Source organism: Eucyclogobius newberryi, unplaced genomic scaffold (assembly GCF_026437365.1).
Source record: "Eucyclogobius newberryi isolate DKJ021-1_F unplaced genomic scaffold, fEucNew1.0.hap1 SCAF_13, whole genome shotgun sequence".
Lineage (NCBI taxonomy): Eukaryota > Metazoa > Chordata > Actinopteri > Gobiiformes > Gobiidae > Eucyclogobius > Eucyclogobius newberryi.
Genome location: NW_027315757.1, coordinates 18,249,381 through 18,272,130, shown reverse-complemented (window position 1 = coordinate 18,272,130; position 22,750 = coordinate 18,249,381). Strand labels below are relative to the sequence as shown.

Genomic DNA, 22,750 nt, shown 5'->3' with positions numbered 1-22,750 from the left:
CTTACAAGCAATGTTTCTTTGGAAAACTTTTGGGGACGAGTGGATCTACAGCTCAACGAACAAGCGCACAGAGCAACGGAGCTGCACAAGAAAAAGCAAAGAAAAATAGGGAAATATTTCACTCTGAATAGAAATGTTAATTTCAAGGTGACGCAACACCTGATTAAACTGCGTGTTCTGTCTAAATGTATAGTGCAGGAGCTATGGCGTCACAATGATGGTAATAAGAGGTGGATTCATTTGGGTGGGACTGTGTTGGACCTCACTGAAGGCCCTGGTCCCAGGCCCACGGTGAGCCATGTCCCAACATGTTAAATTTGCTGCCATTTGCACATACAAAGTCTGAATTGCGGAAAATTTTGATCAGTTATTAAACCTCTTACCCTTAACCTACTTGAAGTGAAACTATTTAATTTGGTGAGCTATTAAATGTTATAAGGAGAGCAAAACAATTTGTTTTATAAAAATCTATGCAAACCAGACCCATGTCATATGCTGTAAGAAATTAAATTCCACTCTAACGAGGGCGATATGATTTCAACAGAATAATTAACACTCATTTTGTGATTGTAGCTTGCAGAGTGCATTCAGTCTCGTTGCTACGCCAGATTTTGGGGCAAGGTGTAACTCTGGCTGCCGTAGAGAAAGCGGTAGGGGATGCGAACGTGGCAGGCCGTGGCTCTGCACCGTGGCTTTGGCATGGGCGGCAAAAGCATCCACCTATTCCTCTCTGCGTAGTAGCGGTAGGCCTCTTTGCGATACTGCTTGTCCGCATTTTTGCTGTCCTTCCATCCGCCGATGATGAACACGTCTTGATCAAAATGGCAAATAGCTGCTCCTTTAAAGCTGGTCACCTCATGGGGCAGGCTTTCTAGGATCTTTTTGGAATTGCGGGCGCTTATCTTTTGTCTGGCCTCTTCGTCGCGCACAGTGTAGCTTTTGGGGCAGCAGGAGGCGTTGTGGTAGAACTTTGTGGATGCCACCGCCATCTGGAAGACGCAGTAGTTGTCGATTAGCGGCAACGAGTCCACGTCCTCCCACTGCCGGCTGTCCGTGTCGTATCGGGCTGTCACCGTTTTGAGTCTCTTTCCGTTGTCCGTGTCGACCGGGGTGCGCGCGGTGACATAAACGAACCGGTCTTCCACGCTTATAGCCTTGACGTTGCGTAATATTTTAGGCGCAGATTCCAGATTGTGCCACTTGTCTTGCTCTGGTTCGTAGACATCTACGTCTTTAAACCCGGGGCTGAAGTTCCCGTGACCGCCGATACTGTACAAGATATCTTTGATGCACGTGAGGCCGAACGAATGCTTACAACTGCCCAAGTTGCTGACCTGCTCCCACGTGTTGCGGTTCGGGTTGTACCGTTCCACCGTCTTTGCGAACTCGGGCTCCAACGACCCTGCGACGTACACGTGCGATTCGGTTGCAGCGATTGCGTGCCAGTCCAAGTAACTGTGTATGTGCGGCAGGTTGACCCACCGGTCTTCAGATATGAAATAGCCAACGCATTCGCTCAAATAGTCCCCGCCTTCAGAAACGCCCCCGACCACCATTATGACGTCCATGTTCTGACCGAAGCGAGGCTTGAACAACGTCATGTGCGACGACCACAGCTCCATGTCGGCCAATTTAAGATTCTCAAACCGGATCGCGTGCCCCTCCACCGCCTCGGACACCAGCTTCAAGCACGCTTCGTTGGACGCTACGAGCCGCTCGTTTTTCACCACCCTCGTCAAGTACGTGGGCTTTATCTGAGGCAGTCTCAGAAGTCGGAAAAGCTCTTCGAAATACCGACTCCTCTCTTCTGAATTCTTCTGCACCCATTTCACCACGGCTTCGAACTGAACCTCCTCGGAATCAACCGTTATCTCCGCGTCCGAAAGCCAGTCTCGGACCAGGTGAAACGGGAGCGTGTAGAACTCGTCGTCTTGGATGACCTTGTGAAAGTTGCGTCGGATCATGTCGGCCGCCCGTAACGCCAGTTGGTCCAGAGTGTACATGTGCGCCAGGCTGTGCACGGCGAAGCAGTTGGTCAGACTCAGTTTCTTCTTCAGGAATTCACCACAGAAATCCTTCAGCTGCACCAAAAGCAACCTGATATGTAAAGAAAACACAGGGTTACTTATCTCAGAAAGGAAAATGTCCTTTCGTTTTGGACTGATTACTGCGGTTTTACAAAGAACAAACAGAAACTTAAAACTGTGTCCGGATTGGTGCTCAAGCTTGATTCACAAACAAAAAAATACTTCTGCAAACAGTAGATTCCATGATACAATGAAAGATAACTTTACTGTAGGCTATTGAATAAACATAAACTAAGGTATTTATTTGAATTTCATTTTAATTATTTACTGGTTTGGATAAGAAGACATAGTTCATTTGCATGTAGCATTTATGACACCTCTTACCTGTCCGCGAGCTCAAATACCTCGTGCACGTTGCAGGTGCTCACGCGGATCTCGCCCGTGTACATGTACTGGATGATGCTCTCCACCGTGTTCGGGTCGGGCCCCTGCTCCGAGCTCCACTCCTTCATCTCAACCCGTCCGGAAATGGACTCAGAGAACTGCCCTCCGAGCAGGGTTTTGAAGTAATCCGTGGCCGCCGCCAGGACCGAGCGATGCGCGGTGAACTCGCAGCTGTGGACCTTCCCCGAGGCAGAGCTGCTGGAGAAGGCCAGCGTCACGTCGCAGAACAAGCCCTGTTTGCGCTGCTCGTTCTGCCGCTGGGAGAGCTCCGAGCAGTGCGAGGACAAGCTGAAGTCTTCCGCCTCTCCATCCACGAGTGCGCTGGGAGTGTCGCCATCGCCTCCGCCGCTGCTGCTGCTGCTCCGGGCGTCGTCCTCCGGGTTCGGAGCTGTCGTCACCATTCCGCTGCCGCCGGGGCTGGAGGAGAGCAGGGGAGATAAATTCAGCAAACTAGAGAAGGAAAGGCAGAGACACACACAGCCACACATTAATAAAGTCCACAGAGGACGGTTGCAAGGTGCGGTCTGGAGTTTGCCGCTTCCTCTGATTTCTGTGGTTGGGGACAGCCCGAGGGGCGTGGCAAGAGGCCCAAATTTCTGATATGTTTCGTTATTTTCACACTGGTAACCACATTTCACATGACAACCACAAGAGGGCTCTAAAGCAACGCAGGAACGCTCTAAGCAACACAGAAGAAGAATCGGCCCTTCCTCTACCTTCGGAGTTTGGGGAGTTGTTAAGAAGTGACACAGAGTGTGACATGCTAACTGCCCTGTCATTTCTCCACCTGGCGTGCCTTCCCAGCTCTCACGGCCCGACAGCGCCGTGCCCGACAGCGCCCGACAGCGCCGCGCCCGACAGCGCCGTGCCCGACTGAGCGGCTCTTATTCGAGTTAATGCTCATGATATATGAGCAGTGAGTTTTTTAACAGAAACCTATTCATCATGTTCTCTAAACTTATTTTACGTTATTATTTTAAATTGCATTCCTGTTCGTGGTCTTGATTTTATCAAACACATTTCCCCCAAACATGTTTTTTCTTCTCTATTATGCATTTTTTGGCTGGTGAGGAAAATATTTAGTTTGACAAACATTTTCTGAATCTTGCCCAAAATTCTATTTTGGCTTCCCGATCAAAAAAGCCAATAGTTATCCCAATGGGAAAATAGCCAGATCTCTAAAATCTTCAGATTTTTACTCTTCAAGAGATGGCCGTTGGTATCAAGCTCAAATTTGAGGAATGTCATCTTGAAGAGTGTAGCATCAAAGATTATCAAAATGTTTGTTTTACGGTGTACAAGCTCAATTTTGCCCACATTTGAATTAGCTGTTAAACTTTCAAGCTCGGACCTTCTCAAGGTGAAAATAAATATAAATTTGCACGATGGCGCCCCCTATTGAGTCAAATAAAATGTTAAATGGAATGGACTTTTTGTTTTTTCAAAATTGTTACACAAAATTCTATTTTGGCGTCCCAATCAAAAAAGCCTGTTGGACTTATGCCATATTTTTTATGGTGTAGCCCTAATGATGACCTCCAATGTTATCACAAAGCGAAAGTGAGTTGTTGTTTTTTTTCCGTGCTTCTAAAAAGCATGAAATATTTTGGTTGCCGTTACAATGGCTATATTGTTATCATAATTAGCATAATTAGTTTTTTTTTATATTTTTTTATTTCAAAATGCTCTGCCACTGAGCTATACCCAAAACACTCTTTTTTAAACTATGATATGACCAGAAAGGTAATTTTGGTTGTAAATATACCTGACAATAAACCTAGTCAGAATCCAAAGAAGAGTTCTTACCCTGATTTGGTCGGTGAAGACCCTTGATTTGTGAGACAGACACCGCTGATCACAAAAACAGAAAAGGCAATTGAAGCAGACTTTTCACGAACCCACTCGACTGAAATCACTGAACTCAATTTGTGAAATAGAGGACTTAATGTAAAGTGATAGCTTTTATGACACTGAATCCTAACATCACGGTTATTGAGCAAGAATGTAACCCATTGAAAATAGTATTCAGTGTACTGCCTATATGACAACAAAACTTAGTATTTAATAATAGTCTTCTTCTTGGTGTTTTGCTGTTAGTATCCAAGTGTTACATTACCGCCAGACTTTATTCCTTTGAAATGTATTCCTTAGACTTTATTCCAGCTGATCTTCTTTTCCGGTTGGTACCGTGTTTTATGTTGTTGTTGTTGTTGTTGTATGGCGGTTGGCATACATGTGTTGCATTACCGCCAGGCTTTATTCTTTAGACTTCATTTTTCACCGTGTTTTATGTCGGCTGCTATCCAAGTATTACCTATCTCATAGAGTGGCGTAATGTTGGTACTTGATGACATCATCATCATGGCGTGACATCATTGTCATGGTCACTGGCAAGCTTTGATACGAAGGAGCCATGGTCAGTGGCGATCTGGACAGTGGGGAGGAGCAACCTCCTGTTGATGTTGGTATCGGAAAACGTAAAATCGAATCCTCCAATGTTGTTCCAATAGGAAAGTTGCCATATCTCTGAAATTTGAACATTTTTATACTTAGACCCTACTAAACTAAAATTGTGTGAGACTCATCTTCAGTAGTGTGCCATCAAAGGTTATCCAATTTTTTGATGTGCTAGGGTCTGTTTTGCCTAGAATTTCAAGAACATCAAATGGACAACCACATTTAGTACTTCCAAAATGCATAACATTTTACACAAAATTATATTTTGGCTGTCTTACCCATGTCATATCTCCTGCAAAGACAGAAACCTTCCATGTTATTCAAATGGGAACATCCAAAATATCTGAAATCTGAATATGTTTACACTTCATACTTTTACAAATTCCTCCTTATCGTTAGCCCAACTAAGCTTAAATTTGGTGAAAATCATCTTAAGAAGTGGAGTATCAAAAATGATCAAAATATTTATTTCATGGTCTTTGTGCTGCAGTACACAATAATGGCCATTTTTTTAAAGCAAAGGTGAGGATTCAGCAGAATGTAATTTGCCTCTCGCGAGGCGGCGCGGGGCTGATCATTGCCACTTGTGGCTATATTTATTATTATTTGACAACCCTGTTGATGTTTTTGTCCTTCATTATTTAGAACAATATTTTAGCCCTAATTTAGGCCCATGTTTAGAATAATCTGACAAATTTTATTTTAGGTTGTACAGACCAAGTTACAGGTCAGATCTGTGGAAAGGCGAGTCCGCTCACAGAATACATATTTTTTAAAGGGGTTTTGAAGCAATAAGAACAAGAAAATTTATGCAAAATGTTTAACATGATAATAAATGCCCCTTAAATGTGCACGCTTTCCTGCCTCTGTGTCTTTTACCTTTGGATGTGGAGTGTAGCTGAGTTGCCTGTAGCCAGCGGGGCATAAGGCAGCCGCCAAAAACAATCTGGACACTCGAGCGGCTTTGACACATGAAGGAAGAAGAAGAAAGCCCTTTTTGTTTCCTCAGCCTCAGTACTGCGCCGACCTGCAGGCTAGCAACCTTTGAACTATCGCACATGCACAATCCAACCTAGCACACATGAAGATGTCTCATTTGTCCACACCATTTCACCTCAATGCTGTCCTTTTATTGGAAATGTCTCCACTTGGTCTGTTCCTTTTAGCCGCCAAAAGGCAAATGCCACTGTGCTCCCATCAAATAAGAATATATTTAGTAATATCTTGACATACATGAAATAGTACTGATAACGTGTGGAAAGTATATCAACAGTAGCTTATACTATGTTATGTGTTCCGGGTTTGGACATAATATATATCACATGGTACGATATTTATCTCATGGTACGATATGTGACCCGCCACAAGAAAGGGGAGGGAGGGATTCTCAGACAAATTCAAACAGATTTCGAACCCCCGCTGGTGGACGGCCAGTGCTTGTCTCCAGATTTGTGCAGCAGGTGGTACAAAACAAACGAAAAAAAGAAAAGAAAAAAGTGTTCTTGAAAACATTCGCAAAAAACCACGCGCTCCTCTATGTATTCGTCTCGAGGACACGGGAAATGAAGCTACGAGTATAAGGGCGTCAGAATTTGTAGTAGACAATGGCGGGGCTTTGCTCCGGAATTTCCTGGACAATAATATATATTGTTTGGAGATCCAACCTGTCGTGCTCATGTAAAAGTACTTTGAAATAATATTACTCAAGTAGAAGTACAAAATCGTGTTCCAAGGAATTACTACTAAGTATTTGGGGACACTACTGATATGGGGCAAGGAAAAATATCTGGTGTGATGTTTTCTCCATGTATTTACGCTTGCAAGAACAGAAAAGGGTTGTGCTCTTTGTGATGTTTTAGTAGTTAAAATATGAAATAGAAGAAATAAAAGTGGGGCTAAAATGTAGTAATTATGTGATCTTGTTTTGGGACTGACCACCTGTTTTTCCCAAAAGAAAGCCATTATGAAAAAATGGATGATGGATGACACAAAGTGAACCAATAATGGGAAAATTGAGAGATTCTGACAAATGTAATAGACTTCACACCAAATGAGTGCTTTTTGTGTTGTCGGTTGGTATTATCTTTCTCAGCCTCGCCTTGCAGAAAAGTAAAAATTGTCACATCTTCAAGTTCAAGTGGTTGGAAGCACGACCACAAACGAGAATAAAATCAAAGCTAATCTAAAGCGGCCGCGGCGAAAGAAACAGAAACGCTCAAATCATTTGTAATATTGTCGACTTGAAGCTTCACGAACAGTGGCAAGAGGAATACTACTTCAAAAAATACAGTAAATCTGCATTACTGGTCACTTTCGTCTGATTAATAAATAATATTGTTGTCAAATGAACGTAAAGCTCTAATCTCACGACGTGTCAAGCACAACCGAAATGTTGAGCGTCCGTGAAAAAAGTCTCGTAAGCTATTTCCTTTTCTCTTTTTGTGTTTGCATAATGGATCAGCGTTCGGCGAAGAATATGCGGAATACATTTTGAGCACTTGCTGTAAACAACTTGGGTGCGTTGGTTTTCCTTCCTTTCAGAGAGTTATTGAAGTCGAGTTACCGGAGCTGCGTCAGAACTCAAGAAGCGACTCGGACGAGCGGCCGTACGGCGCAATCACTCCGATTGTCCAGTTGACAGTGTTCGACCTTCATTTGCTTTGACATTGAGTGCATTTAACTGGCTTTAATGGAGACATCGTTCGCAAAATCGACACGCTGTATTGATTTTCCCTCGCCATTAGTTGCAGCTGTAGTTTGTTTGATCCCTGCATGTTTGATGTGCTACATGGTTCTACTGTTTAAAATGTAGAGGTTAAAAAAAGAAAAAAGAAAATCCCCAAAAACATGTACCGTATTTTCCTGACTATAAGTCGCACCTTTTTTCATAGTTTTGGCCAGCGTGCGACTTATTGATGATATTGTTGTTATTTTCACACTGACAACCACAAGAGGGCGCTCTAGGCTCTAAGTGACGCAGAAGAAGAATCTGCACTTCCTCTACCTCTGGAGTTTGTGGAGTTGTTTAGAAGTGACACAGAGGAAGAAGAATTCAATGGATTTAGTGATTTGGGGTAAAACTGATGCTTTGGTAAACTTGTTAGCATGTTCTTTATGCTATAGTTATCTGAATAACTGTTCATATGCTACGTTAACATACCAGACACTTAACACAGTTCTGTCTGTGCTTCATGTAGCTGAAGGTGTTAGCGTTAGCATACGTACACCTATTCACCATGTTCTCTAATCTGTTATTATTTTAAACTGCATTTCATAATTAAATGTCTGTTCTTGAAGTTTATAAAACATATTTCCCCCCAAAAATGCGACTTATACTCCAGTTTCTTCTCTTTTTCTCGTTTTAGATAAATACTGCGGTTTACAATGAACAAAATGCAAAAGAGTGATTTGTTATAGTTCAATCTTATAGTTCAAGGAGTAATCTTAGCTCTTTAAGAAGCCAGCGTTGTTAAAGGTGCACTCTAGGTTTTCTGGTGGAGAAGGCAGCGTCACAATAACAACTCAAGCGGGCGGCGGATCCAGAAACGTATCAGAAATGTTACGTACTGCGCCTTTAAGTTATGCATATAAATATATCCGTGCAGGTCAGTGTCCCCGCTTTGTTGTCTTTGATTTGAATGGACAGGAAGTGACACGCAATGCCTCTGATTTACTGGTTTAGATGAAGGAAATCAAATATCCGTCCTGGACTCCTTCTGCGTTGTTTGAAATACATTTGGTGTCGAGACGTGCCAACAGTGCCCCTCTGTTGTATCAGCCGGAGAGAGAAGAGAGAAAAGAGAGAGAACTGCTAATAACGATGAAGGACCTGGCTCTGGGACTGTGCAGTGGTGGCAAATGAAGGGTAAGGCGAGATGGGGGACTAATTAAACACAAAAGTCTTTTAATTGGGCTGCGTTGAGACACTGCAGCTTTTATTGCACAGTTATCATCAGAAACACTTGTGCTTCCTGTTTTCATAAGGAAGGATTAATAGACCACGATGAGAAGCAAGCCTTTCAGACTAATGTTTGTCGAGAAGAGATCTGTTTGAAATACTCTCACATTTCTATTCATTAAGTCTATACTAATGTAGGACTTCTGGCATTTTACCAATTCTTCAATAGTTGTGATTTTGAAAGTGCTCGACCTCAATAGATCACTTCTCCAAAGCTGTAGCTGTTCATGTGCTGCTGAAGCCCCCTGAGGCCCCCGGAGGCCCCCTGAGGTGCACATAGAGATCATACAAACAACACGTCTTACAGATGAAGAGAGCACATGCGGAAGCCAGCCACAATCTTGTGATTGTATATTAACAAATAGAAATTATAAACGGAAATAGAAATGATTTATTGCCAAATAAATGCCATTTTTGGCCCTCTGCTCAGATTGGATCTTGTGATTGTGTTGTCACAGTTTCCCAGTCAGGTCCAGGGGAGAATGGGCCTGAAGATGCTTCAGATGAATATTACACCCGAGGATGGAGGCTAAAAGACTGAAGAAACATGTTTTAAAACTATTTGTAGTTTTTTATTACTTCTTGTATAGTGCAAGTAATTTAGAGCTCACTTAATGTGTTCTGACACTACAGTGTGACACATTCATTTCTCTCCTGTTTACCTTTGATATTCGCTTTGCTTGCCAAAGATCACAATCTGTATTCAGATTCAACTTAAACAACGTATCAAGGCCACATAAAGCCACCGATTGTGTGTGTGCAGAATGAAAACTGGATAAAAAAGCATTTTTAAAAAATCTTCTCTTGACATCAGTTCACTTTTTTACCGAGCCGTCTTCCCATTTCCTGTGTGGAGTTAACTGGAGCCAAGGGTCCGGCCGGATCGCGCCTGTCTCCTCTCCGTGCTCTCAAAGGTCGCTGTGTGGTGTCGGGCCTGTCCCGAGAGGCCTGGAGGTCCTGTCTGGGGAGAGAGCCAATTCCCACACAGCTTTACTGACCAGTCTGTGTGTGTGTGTGTGTGTTTGTGTGTTTGTGTGTTTGTGTGTGTGTGTGTGCGCCTTACTCCCTCCTAATAGAGTTCTCCCATCCGAGCCTCTACATCTCTGCACTTTCCCATTCATTATCCCTCTCTGTAGCTTTCTAATAGAGCAGCCCTCCTTTAGTTTACGAGCTTGGGCTTCTGCAGGCGCTGGTGAAGCCATTGATGGCACAAAACCACACATCTGAATGCTAATATGCCGCTACGTGCGTCCAATGCGTTATGACGGGAGGAAATGGCCGAGGGAGAGAGGTGAGGCGGTTAGCAAATTGCAAAGATGGAGGTGTGTAACTCCAGATGAATATTAACAAAGTCACCGGGCTGTAGAACATGATGGATCCGAACGCTCTTTTGTTCTTGCCAAATGAAACGAATCTTAAGAGATCAGAGAGAGGAGGTGACTCAAAAGACTTGGAGGGATCGAAAAAAACTGCTTTGTTGCCAAAAGTGTATTGTGGTAGAATCATGGGTAATTCCACCAGGAGATACTTTGTGAGATGTACAATCTATTGCAATTGAACAAAAGCTATTTCAATGTAATGGCTGCAATATTGTGCATTTTCCAGAATCCCACAGACAGAGCCTCATCAGACGTAGACATCAGTATTTTGACTTGAATTAATTACATCCCGCACGACAACAGCACGTGGCGCACATTTACACAATTCTCTTTTATGTACACCTTAATGAGGAGGTCCTTGAGTTCAGTTTGATGCTTTTTGGTTCATTTCACGTTACACGTTGCGACTCAAGCCGGGAATAATTTAATTGGATTGCTGTACCTCCTCGAAATGGACAAAGTATATCGCACATGATTATTATTATGTGTGTGTTCCTTTTATTCTACACATTTTATTTTGCATGCCTCTAATTTATATTATTGTATTGGTATTATAATAGTACTTATTATTGGGCTTGTTTATAACTACTTTAGGGACTGTCCTATTATAGACCTGCTTTAGCTCTAGAAGTACTTGGAAGGCTGAATATTTGTCTTCGGTGGTACTTTGGGTGACATGTTTTATTAGCACTGCTCTATAACTTAACCTTTGACAATGTTGTTTTAATTTGGACCCAAACATTCAAGAAACAGAAGTGACTGAACTTCCAGTCAGGGGAACATCTGTTTGTGAGCTACAGTGCAATACGTTAAAAAGGTTGTCTTGAGTATGTAGTATTTATTGTAGGCCTTATGTTCTTCCGAGAGGTCTGCAGATGATTTGTTGCTCTGTTTCATAAATAAATACATACATTCACTTCAAAGAAATGTCTATGATCGAGCAGCCAAACGTGTCCACACTTCTCAAGCTTCAAACGTGTCTTTGTTTCATCACTTCATCATTGTGTTGTCCCACCGGTTTTGACCGTGTCGTGTGTATGTTTCCCCCCCAGAATGCCACGGTGTCGTTCAAAGAGCTGTGCGGCCTGACCCCTGCTGCCAACATGAAGCAGTGCATCCTGACTGTGTCCACGTGGCTCATGAACAGCGAGCGCTCGCTCAAGGTGACGGTGGATCTGAGCGAGCCCTATCCCGCAATGGAGGCTCAGGGGCCAGTGCCTGAGCTGCTGCGCAAAGTGCTCAACGCCTACGACATGGTGAGTTACACTTACACATACTACTACTACTACTGCTACTACTACTACTACTACTACTACTACTACTACTACTACTACTACTACTACTACTACTACTACTACTACTACTACTATTATTATTATTATTATTATTATTATTATTATTATTATTATTATTATTATTATTATTATTATTATTATTATTATTATTATTATTATTATTATTATTATTATTATTACTACTACTACTACTACTACTACTACTACTACTACTACTACTACTACTACTACTACTACTACTACTACTACTACTACTACTACTACTACTACTATTATTATTATTATTATTATTATTATTATTATTATTATTATTATTACTACTACTACTACTACTACTACTACTACTACTACTACTACTACTACTACTACTACTACTACTACTACTACTACTACTACTACTACTACTACTACTACTATTACTACTACTACTACTACTACTACTACTACTACTACTACTACTACTACTACTACTACTACTACTACTACTACTACTATTATTATTATTATTATTATTATTATTATTATTATTATTATTATTATTATTATTATTATTATTATTATTATTATTATTATTATTATTACTACTACTACTACTACTACTACTACTACTACTACTACTACTACTACTACTACTACTACTACTACTACTACTACTACTACTACTACTACTACTACTACTACTGCTACTACTGTTGTCCTCAGTGCTTACGACATGGTGAGTTACACATACACCTACTACTACTCCTATTCCTAATACTCCTACTAGTCCTACTACTACTACTACTACTACTAGTATGACTACTATGACTACGACTAATGCTGTTGTCCTTAATGCTTACTTACGACATAAGTTACACATACACGTACTACTACTAATGCTACTACTACTGTTGTCCTCAGTGCTTACGACATAAGTTACACATACACGTACTACTACTAATGCTACTACTACTGTTGTCCTCAGTGCTTACGGCATGAGTTACACATACATGTACTACTACTAATACTACTACTACTGTTGTCCTCAGTGCTTACGGCATGAGTTACACATACATGTACTACTACTAATACTACTACTACTGTTGTCCTCAATGCTTACGGCATGGGGAGTTACACATACACGTGCTACTACTAATACTACTACTACTGTTGTCCTCAGTGCTTACGGCATGAGTTACACATACATGTACTACTACTAATACTACTACTACTGTTGTCCTCAGTGCTTACGGCATGAGTTACACATACATGTACTACTACTAATACTACTACTACTGTTGTCCTCAATGCCTACGGCATGGGGAGTTACACATAGATGTGTTACCACTACTACTACTACCACGACATGGTGAGTCACATCCACTACTACTATTGCTATACACTACTCAGGGTATTCGCGGGGTCTCAACAAGTATTGAGAGTTGATTAATTCGTGTGGCTGAAATATTGTGTGTGTATTCTATTTTGTCCAAAGATGTATTCTAGTCAGACCTCCAAATATTTTCGCAAATCTGCTCGAGTATGTTCTACTTCAAAAAGGTGCATTGGGTCTTCCAAGTTATTCATGAGCTATATTTTATTATTCATGAGCTATCTTTTCTTTTAAACAGACCAGTGCGATGTTTTTCTCACACACTGACATGTTTGGATCCTTCCTGCATGTTACGTGATGTGTTTTGGCACCAAACCCACTGTAAATCAGCCGGAAACACACGTCACAGTGACATCTCCCTCTGAGAAAGGATTAAAAAGCCTCTGAAACACATTACGGTATGAGAAAACATTACATTGGTCTGTTTAAAATCATCTGAAAAACATCTGATGAATGATCGCTTTATTTTTGTCTTAAAAAAAGGATTAAAATGGATCAAATGTTACTTCGGACTCACCCACTGCTACTATCCGTTGTCTTCATATGTAAGGCATGGATAGTTATCGTATCGTATTTTTCGGACTATAAGAGCACTTTTTACATAGTCTTGGTTATTTTCACACTGACAACCACAAGAGGGCGCTCTAGGCTCTAAGCGACGCAGAAGAAGAATCTGCACTTCCTCTACCTCCGGAGTTTGTGGAGTTGTTTAGAAGTGACACAGAGGAAGAAGAATTCAATGGATTTAGTGATTTGGGGTAAAACTGATGCTTTGCTAAACTTGTTAGCATGTTCTTTATGCTATAGTTATCTGAATAACTGTTCATATGTTACGTTAACATACCAGACACTTACCACAGTTCTGTCTGTGCGTCATGTAGCTGAAGGTGTTAGCGTTAGCATACGTACACCTATTCACCATGTTCTCTCATCTGTTATTACTTTAAACTGCATTTCAAGATTAAATATCTGTTCTTGGTCTTGGATTTTATCAAATACATTTCCCCCAAAAATGCAACTTATACTCCAGTGCGACTTATATATGTTTTTTCTCTCTATGATGCATTTCTTTACAAAGAACAGTACAACCCGTTAACCGCCCCGCTCCCGGTGCTGAAGCTTCTACTGCTGTTTCTGCTACGGCGCCTCCAACTGTCTAACCCAGTTTAAGCACGACACGCTTTCCAAAGTACTGAAGAGGCTTTTATTCAATCAGACCTCATGCTCGAAAGAAACAGCTGCTCCGGGGTTGTTCGAATGATGTCTGCCATTTTTTTTATATTTTTACTACTTTGAATTAGGACATTGCATATTAATCACAGTTCAACAGCAGCTTCAACATGAGTTTTCACGGTGGTTACATTTCATCCATCGTCCCAAAGCAATGAACTGGCCGGTAAAAACACTGAACATTCATTTATACGACAAGAGACACATTATCTGAGCCTCCCTGACCACCATCACTCACAGCACATTCAAATACTGGATTGTCCTTTTTTCATAGTTTTGGCCGGGTGCGACTTATACTTATATTTATACTTATATACTTATACTCTGGAGCTTATGTTCACACTTGCAACCACATTTCATACTCCAGTGCGACTTATATATGTTTTTTTCTTCTCTATTATGCTGGCTGATGCGACTTATAGTCCGGAAAATACAGGTATAGGGATAATACTATACTTCAAACCTCATTTGGTGCTTGTTCGAGCCCGATTTAGTTCTGTTTTGGCATTTGTTTGGTCCTGATCGAGTCCTGGTTTCAGTCTAATCCAGTTTATCCCTTAACCTCTCACTGTTTTTGGGTTGGTGGGCAGTTGCTCTAACCACTGAGCCAACGTATCCGTGGGTTTCAGAATAATGAAAAATAAAAGAACTGTTGCCATAGCAGTTATAAATTCAAAACAAAATTGAAAGTTGAAATCCATCATGAGCTGTTGCTTCTCAGTCAAGGCCAAACATTTGAGTGAGAAAAAGTATAATAAATTGTGTAGGTTTGCCATTTTTTGCCATATATAGGGGATGTGTTGTGTAAAAAATCATCTTTATGAGCTTTCAATTGCCTTCCCTCATATTTTGTTTGCTCCGAGTCGCATTTCCGTCGATTCGCACACATTTGAGTGCCGTGAACCTTGTTCCGTTTTCACCGCTCGCAACTTAACTATAATTCAATTCAATTTATTTTTGTAGCGCTCAAAATCACAACAACAGTTGCCTCTGAAGACGACAGTGAAAAATGAATCAAACAATGTCTGTGGTGGTGATGGAGTCAAACAATGTTTGTGGTGGTGATGGAGTCAAACAATGTCTGTGGTGGTGATGGAGTCAAACAATGTTTGTGGTGGCGAGGGACGAAGTCCTATAGTCCTCTGTCCTTAGACTCTCCGTCTCGGCCAGGAAAAACTACAAAAAACCTGCTTGGGAAAAAGTAGAAACCTGGAGGAATTCCAGTGAAGGAGAGATCTGACTCTCACAGACGGACGCGAGGGAGACTGGAGCTGGAGCCACTCTTCAGGCAGATGAGGGACCGTCTGAGTCGAGCTGGACCCACTCTTCAGGCAGATGAGGGACCGTCCACACAGGGCAGGGACCACTTCACCAAGAGAGGGGCATCTGGGTCCACAGGTCCTCAGGAGTGAGAAAAAGAAAAAGAAGGCGGTGAACAGTTTGCAAGTGGAATTAAATATTGAATATTGTTTGATAGAATAAGTAGTCAGAAGAAGAGGATACTGCTCAAGCTGCCATACTTCCCCCAGCACAGTTGCTCCTAGGGCAGCGTAGCTAAAGCTGTGGGTTTATATTTCTGTGACTGTGTCGGCATATTTAACATGGACCGGAGCTGATTCCATAACACAGGAGCGAATAAATAAAAGAGTACCGTAATTACTAGTCGCACCAGCCAAAAAATGCATAATAGAGAAGAAAAAAACATAATATATATATGAATATTATTCAAGTCGCACTGGAGTATGAAATGCGGTTAAAAGTGTGAAGATAACAAATAATATCACATGTAAGTCGCTCCAGAGTATAAGTATATAAGTATAAATATAAGTCGAACCCCGGCCAAAACTATGAAAAAAGGTGCGTCTTATAGTTCGGAAAATACGGTACATGGAAAATCTGCTGCTCGCCGCGGTGAAAAAGCCACGACGATCAATCCTGCAGTTTGGAGCGAGAAGTTAATGGCCCGTTTCTATTGCTACGTCGTTTTTGATCAATGTTGCGGCCTGTAAAAGAAAAAATTGATCTGTGTTTGAAAAACGCATAATACAAAGAGGGAAAAATGGGTTCCCACTTAACGCTTTTTTGAACCGTCCGCTCTGACAAAGTGCGCCGTTGTCCCGCGTTAGTCAAACAAGGCCGCGCCACAGAAACCCCCCAAAAATATGCGGCGATTTGTGCGAGAATGGGACAGAGCTAGGTTTGAACAGAGTGGTGTTCATTCATCTTTGTCCCGAGGCGTGGGCCCCGCCGTCAGCTGACCGTCTGGGTTCGGCCCCGGTCCCCCCCCCCCTGCGGCAGAACAGAGACCTCGCTGTCGGAGGGTCGTGTGTTTGTGCGGGAGAGCGTGACCTGAGCGGCCTGTCCTCGCTCGCCCCCCGGGATGCGAGTTGGTTTACCTGTGAAACGTCTCGGAATCTGTTTACGCCGCGACATAAATGACAGCAAAACACAAATTATGGCCCCAAAAAAAGGGAAAAAATACGATGTTAAATAAAATAGACTTTTGTATTGAAAAGCAACGACACATTTAAAGCCCACGTCTACTCAACATCAGAATCAGAATAAGGTTGATTGCCATTGTCAATGAACAAAAATCACAAAAATAGGAACTTGTCCTGGTGATTTGATGCAACATAAAACAATGAGCAATGAACAATGAATAAGTCATAACAATACGCTACCAGATGTAAGAAATAAGTTAAAATAAAGAAAAAAATAGGCTTAATATGTACACAAATTCTTCTTCTTCTATAGTGTTTTATGGCGGCTGGTATCTAAGTGTTACATTATCGCCAGACTTTATTCTTTAGACTTTATTCTCTGTACACAAATTTACAGTACTCTAAGTGAAGGAGAACTATGTCACTTTACCGCCACCAGCTTGTCGTCATGGAGCGTTGCCCGGTCTCAGGTCTGTGGAAAGGCTCACAATAAGAACACATGTTTTGTGTGCTTGAGCGACTGCAATAGACTTACGCGCAAGATAAATATGTTTAAAGCAGAACTAAGTGCAATTACTGTTGTGATTCATGTGCAATTACTGTCGTGATCACATGCAATGGTATTTATGTATTTATTTATTTGTCTATGGGAGTTTTTATTTATAGGAGATCTTCTACTGAAAGTATTTTTCAGACTTCCTATAAGTGATCTGTTCTTTTCTTCTGTATCTGCCTCTGTATCTACCTGCGTTGCACCAATGAAATTTCCCCATGTGGGACAATAAAGGAATATCTTATCTTATCTTATCTTATCTTATTTTCACCCTTTGAAGTCGATGTTATGGTTATATCTGTATTTTCGGGGTGTTTGAAGTGCTCATCGTCGCCCCCTGCTGTCTCTGAGCGGGAAAAACAGACATGTAACAGTTGCCGACGTTGACCTAAAGACAACTCTCCTGAGAAACCCTGGCTCTTTTTTATATTTGGCAACGTGACATGTTTTTGTCCGATTATACTTATTATGATAAAGAAAGTTATAAAAAATGTTTAATGTTTAATGTCTATTTTCACCAGGGAGCTGCAGGGGGAGCTCTAACACCAGTGACTTAGTTCTACTTTAATGCCATACTGTGGAACATTACATGGAAACATAAAAAGTTACATTTTGCGCCTTGTAAAATAATGACTTCCAATCAAAAGTATAAATGGTAATTTGATGATAAATAGTTTTGGTAAAGACAAAAGGCGTAAAATCTATTCATGGGTTTTAGATTCCTGTTTCATGCAACACTTTGAGGACTTTTTCCCATTCAAAACATATTATTTAGTTTTAAATTGTTAATCGCCATGGCAACAGTCCTAATTTCTCATCATTATGACACCCATGGATAGTGAACATATGGTAAAGTATAACGTGCTATTCGATATGGTTCGTAGTCCTGTGCTATTTGTATTATTGCAACATTTGAAGTTTTTGACACAATAAATCCAGTTATTTTAAAATAAATATGTCCATGTCTTGATTTAACAGTCAAACCTGTCAAAATAAACATTTAAAAGAGTCAAAACCAAGACTAAATCAAGACCAGTATAGACAGAATATGGAAAATCGCAAATAAAATCACACTTTTTCCACATTTTAGAACAGTAAAAAAAATAGGAAAATAGGACCGTCAGTTATTGCGACATATTTACTTTATTCCAACATCTATTATATTTTTGCAATATATTGTGCTGTAAACAAAGAACAAAGCGGGGTGAAAATGCACAAATTAGACGTTATAAAAGGCCTAAAACAGACTTAAAGGGATTGTATCGAACAACCAAATATTTGAATATGAACAGAAATCCGAAGTCTGCAATTAAGTCATAACTGTTATTGGAGTGTTTAATGGGAACTTGTCCTGCGGCGTGACCCTGACGAGGACAGATGGACCGTGCGTGTTGGACATTGTTTAAACAGAAATGTGGAAAGTGTCTGAGAGAGAGAGAGTGAGAGACCGAGAGTGGATCAATGTTTGTAGAACGTTTCAAACAAGTGCAATCCCGCTCTTACCAGCTGCAATATTGACAATCCATCCCCAATAAATGTCGTGTTTTCGGCTGAAAGGTTTTCGTCCGCCGGGCTGAACAGAACCGGTCGCCTCCTGGACGTTGTGTGTGTGCTCTCTGGACTTTGGTAGAAAGCCTGATTTGGGTTTGTTTGGCTTCAGAGAGCGGGCGCCGGGTAACGGGGCATCAGGTGTAAATGAGATGTCCAAAACTTCAGACAAAAACAAACTTATAGAGAAATGTAGTTCTACTTTTTTGCATTCTGAACAAACAAATACTAGTAGTACTTTCTGCACTTTCCGTATTGCAGTATTAGTAGTTGTATTAATGGGGCAATATAAGCAATTTATTTATTTTTTGTGTGGAATGCCAGAGTCAGGACTAAACATGGACCGGCCTCCAGAGTCAGGACTAAACATGGACCGGCCTCCTGCTGGTGCCAGAGTCAGGACTAAACATGGACCGGCCTCCTGCTGGTGCCCAGAGTCAGGACTAAACATGGACCGGCCTCCTGCTGGTGCCAGAGTCAGGACTAAACATGGACCGGCCTCCTGCTGGTGCCAGAGTCAGGACTAGACATGGACCGGCCTCCTGCTGGTGCCAGAGTCAGGACTAAACATGGACCGGCCTCCTGCTGGTGCCAGAGTCGGGACTAAACATGGACCGGCCTCCTGCTGGTGCCCAGAGTCAGGACTAAACATGGACCGGCCTCCTGCTGGTGCCAGAGTCAGGACTAGACATGGACCGGCCTCCTGCTGGTGCCAGAGTCAGGACTAAACATGGACCGGCCTCCTGCTGGTGCCAGAGTCAGGACTAAACATGGACCGGCCTCCTGCTGGTGCCAGAGTCAGGACTAAACATGGACCGGCCTCCTGCTGGTGCCAGAGTCAGGACTAAACATGGACCGGCCTCCTGCTGGTGCCAGAGTCAGGACTAAACATGGACCGGCCTCCTGCTGGTGCCAGAGTCAGGACTAAACATGGACCGGCCTCCTGCTGGTGCCAGAGTCAGGACTAAACATGGACCGGCCTCCTGCTGGTGCCAGAGTCAGGACTAAACATGGACCGGCCTCCTGCTGGTGCCAGAGTCAGGACTAAACATGGACCGGCCTCCTGCTGGTGCCAGAGTCAGGACTAAACATGGACCGGCCTCCTGCTGGTGCCAGAGTCAGGACTAAACATGGACCGGCCTCCTGCTGGTGCCAGAGTCAGGACTAAACATGGACCGGCCTCCTGCTGGTGCCAGAGTCAGGACTAAACATGGACCGGCCTCCTGCTGGTGCCAGAGTCAGGACTAAACATGGACCGGCCTCCTGCTGGTGCCAGAGTCAGGACTAAACATGGACCGGCCTCCTGCTGGTGCCAGAGTCAGGACTAAACATGGACCGGCCTCCTGCTGGTGCCAGAGTCAGGACTAAACATGGACCGGCCTCCTGCCTTTCTTTGCTCTCTTCTCTTTTATGTCTTAAACTGTTTTGTGTTTTCTGTCATGTCTTTGCATGTTTATGCATGTTTCCCGTCGTGTGAAGCACTTTGCATTGCCTTGTGTATAAAATGTGCTCTGCAAATAAACTTGCCTTAAACATGTTTGCAGAGGTCTAAACTGAGGTTAGCAGGGTTTTTTTTACATTATAAGACAGACTATTTTGCGGGTTTCCGAGGATATTATGCCACTTTAATTCTTTCAGCCTGAAGAATAACTGTATCTCACAGCCTCCTTTTCTCATCGCGAGCCTCCTCCGCCTTTCCACAAAACCCGGTGAACTTCCCTCTCTAGAACACTCACTTACAGCGTGACGTAGTCGACAACAACAACGGCGTTCGATTCAATTTCAATGAAACTAAATGATCCCTCTGCAGCCGCGGGAGGAGAGCGAGCTCAAACGGAGAAAACACCGGTGAAAAGTACTCTCAGTAACAAGGAGTGTGTAGTTTACGGTCGAGGCGGGAACACTAGAATTTGCCTTTTTGACAGTCGCATTGCAGATGTTTTGTCCTGGTTTGGAGTTGATATTTCCCCCATCCACAAGAAACGATCGTTCAGTGTCTTTTCCCCCCGATATAAATACTCTTTCTTTCAACGTCATGCCAAGAGCGGTGATAATCTTCGACCGTGCGCGAGGGAAAACGGGAACTTAAGCAGACGGATTTAATGTAATGAGAATGCTCAGTATTTGTGCGTTTTCGGGTTAGATATCGACTCATTACATTGATTGTCGGTCCCTCGTGCTTTGTGTTGGAATGCAGGAGGGTCCGGAACTGTAAAGCAACTGTCCAGCCATTTTCCCCTCTAAATCCCTATTTTCAATTACCGTATTTTCCGGAGTATAAGTCGCACCAACCAAAAAAAGGCATAAAAGAGAAGAAAAAACACATATATAAGTCAAATCTTTGGGGGGAATGTATTTGATAAAAATCCAAGACCAAGAACAGACATTTCATCTTGAAATGCAGTTTAAAATAATAACAGATTAGAGAACATGGTGAATAGGTGTACGTATGCTAACGCTAACACCTTCAGCTACATGACGCACAGACAGAACTGTGGTAAGTGTCTGATATGTTAACGTAACATATGAACAGTTATTCAGATAACTATAGCATAAAGAACATGCTAACAAGTTTACCAAAGCATCAGTTTTACCCCAAATCACTAAATCCATTGAATTCTTCTTCCTCTGTGTCACTTCTAAACAACTCCACAAACTCCAGAGGAAGGGGAAGTGCAGATTAATTCTGCTGCCTCGCTTAGAGCCTAGAGCGCCCTCTTGTGGTTGTAAGTGTGAAAATAGCAAACAAATTGATATAATAATGTCACATATAAGTTTTTAATAAACATAAATCGCTCCGGAGTATAAGTCGCACGGCCAGACTATGAAAATACAGTATACACAAAAAATGTCTTGTTTTGTCTTTTCATTTTTTAAATTTATTTTTTGTCTGTTTTTGTTGTTTTTTCCTTAACTATTAAATGCACTAATGAGTTATAATTAGATTCTTCACAGGCGTATTACGGTACTGTTTTATTGTAATCTTTAAATGTCTAACTCTGTACATTAGTAAATACATAATTATTTTCTTGCGAACGCCAACTGGAGACATTTTCTGCCATTTTTGTTCTCGTAGCTCTTATTATTCGCTCTTATTATTCGCACTTATTTGTAGCATTAGTCTCTAAAATCCGTAAGACGTTGCCTCTCAAATATCCTCGCATTATTCCGAACAAGATGCGTCGCTTAATCCACCTTTAGAGACTTTACAGACTTTGGCGTTTGACATTCGCGCCGTTTCTCCTCTGCGTTGTTTTCTTTATTTATTTTACTCGTTTGTGTTGACACGAACCGACCGACCGATTGGCTAATCCGCCTGTCAATCACGCTCTCCGGAAATCACAAAGACGGGACGCGGTTTCAAGCCGTTCGTATTACAAAAGCGTGCGTTCTCGACAGTAAATTTAACCGTTTCCCATCAAATAATATCAAACCGTGCCTCGACTTCTAGAACATTCGCGCACCTATCAACATTCGCCCGGAGATAACAAAACAAATCTCTATTTTCGCAGACAAAAGACGCTACCGTGGTCTCAAGGTCGGCGGCGGAACTTCCCAAAACGCTGCATCCTCCCGTGATTCAATAACGCGCTCCACGTGAATCCCTCTTTGCGTTTCCACTCGCGCAAATATGACCGCCCGCCATTTTTTGTGGCGACCTTCCCCGTTTTCCCTGCGCCCGCCTCTCGGGGGGCTCTCTCCTCTCCTTCCTCGTCCTCCCTTTGCTCTCTCCTCTCCTTCCTCGTCCTCCCTTTGCTCTCTCCTCTCCTTCCTCGTCCTCCCTTTGCTCTCTCCTCTCCTTCCTCGTCCTCCCTTTTCTCTCTCCTCTCCTTCCTCGTCCTCCCTTTGCTCTCTCCTCTCCTTCCTCGTCCTCCCTTTTCTCTCTCCTCTCCTTCCTCGTCCTCCCTTTGCTCTCTCCTCTCCTTCCTCGTCCTCCCTTTGCTCTCTCCTCTCCTTCCTCGTCCTCCCTTTTCTCTCTCCTCTCTTTCCTCGTCCTCCCTTTTCTCTCTCCTCTCCTTCCTCGTCCTCCCTTTTCTCTCTCCTCT

The 22,750-nt window shown here is 42.4% G+C and overlaps 2 protein-coding genes across 3 annotated transcripts in view; one reads left to right on the top strand and one right to left on the bottom strand.

The window, feature by feature from the left end:
- The window catches only part of LOC140358119 (inactive phospholipase C-like protein 2), a 152,761-nt gene that overhangs the window by 96,789 nt on the left and 33,222 nt on the right, over window positions 1–22,750 (top strand). The window contains exon 3 of the mRNA XM_072442781.1: window positions 11,318–11,521. Coding sequence (XP_072298882.1) covers window positions 11,318–11,521 — 204 coding nt within the window. The remainder of the gene's footprint in view (window positions 1–11,317; window positions 11,522–22,750) is intronic.
- On the bottom strand, window positions 594–4,393 carry LOC140358122 (kelch-like protein 11). 2 transcript variants are annotated; one of them, XM_072442788.1, is made up of 3 exons: window positions 4,278–4,393; window positions 2,412–2,921; window positions 594–2,097 (listed from the first exon to the last, which is right to left on the bottom strand). In XM_072442788.1, the coding sequence occupies exons 2-3, from the start codon at window positions 2,870–2,872 to the stop codon at window positions 600–602; spliced, it is 1,959 nt and encodes a 652-aa protein (XP_072298889.1). In that variant the 5' UTR covers window positions 2,873–2,921; window positions 4,278–4,393; the 3' UTR covers window positions 594–599. The 2 variants fall into 2 exon arrangements, with proteins under 2 accessions (XP_072298889.1, XP_072298888.1); XM_072442787.1 differs by lacking the exon at window positions 4,278–4,393 and having other exon boundaries at window positions 2,412–2,966.

Coding starts and splice junctions, on each gene's coding strand:
- LOC140358122 (XM_072442787.1), bottom strand. CDS start 2,959: ATGTGTGGCTGTGTGTGTCTCTGCCTTTCCTTCTCTAGTTTGCTGAAT. Junction 2,098..2,411: donor GTATTTGAGCTCGCGGACAG/GTAAGAGGTGTC, acceptor TTTACATATCAG/GTTGCTTTTGGTGCAGCTGA.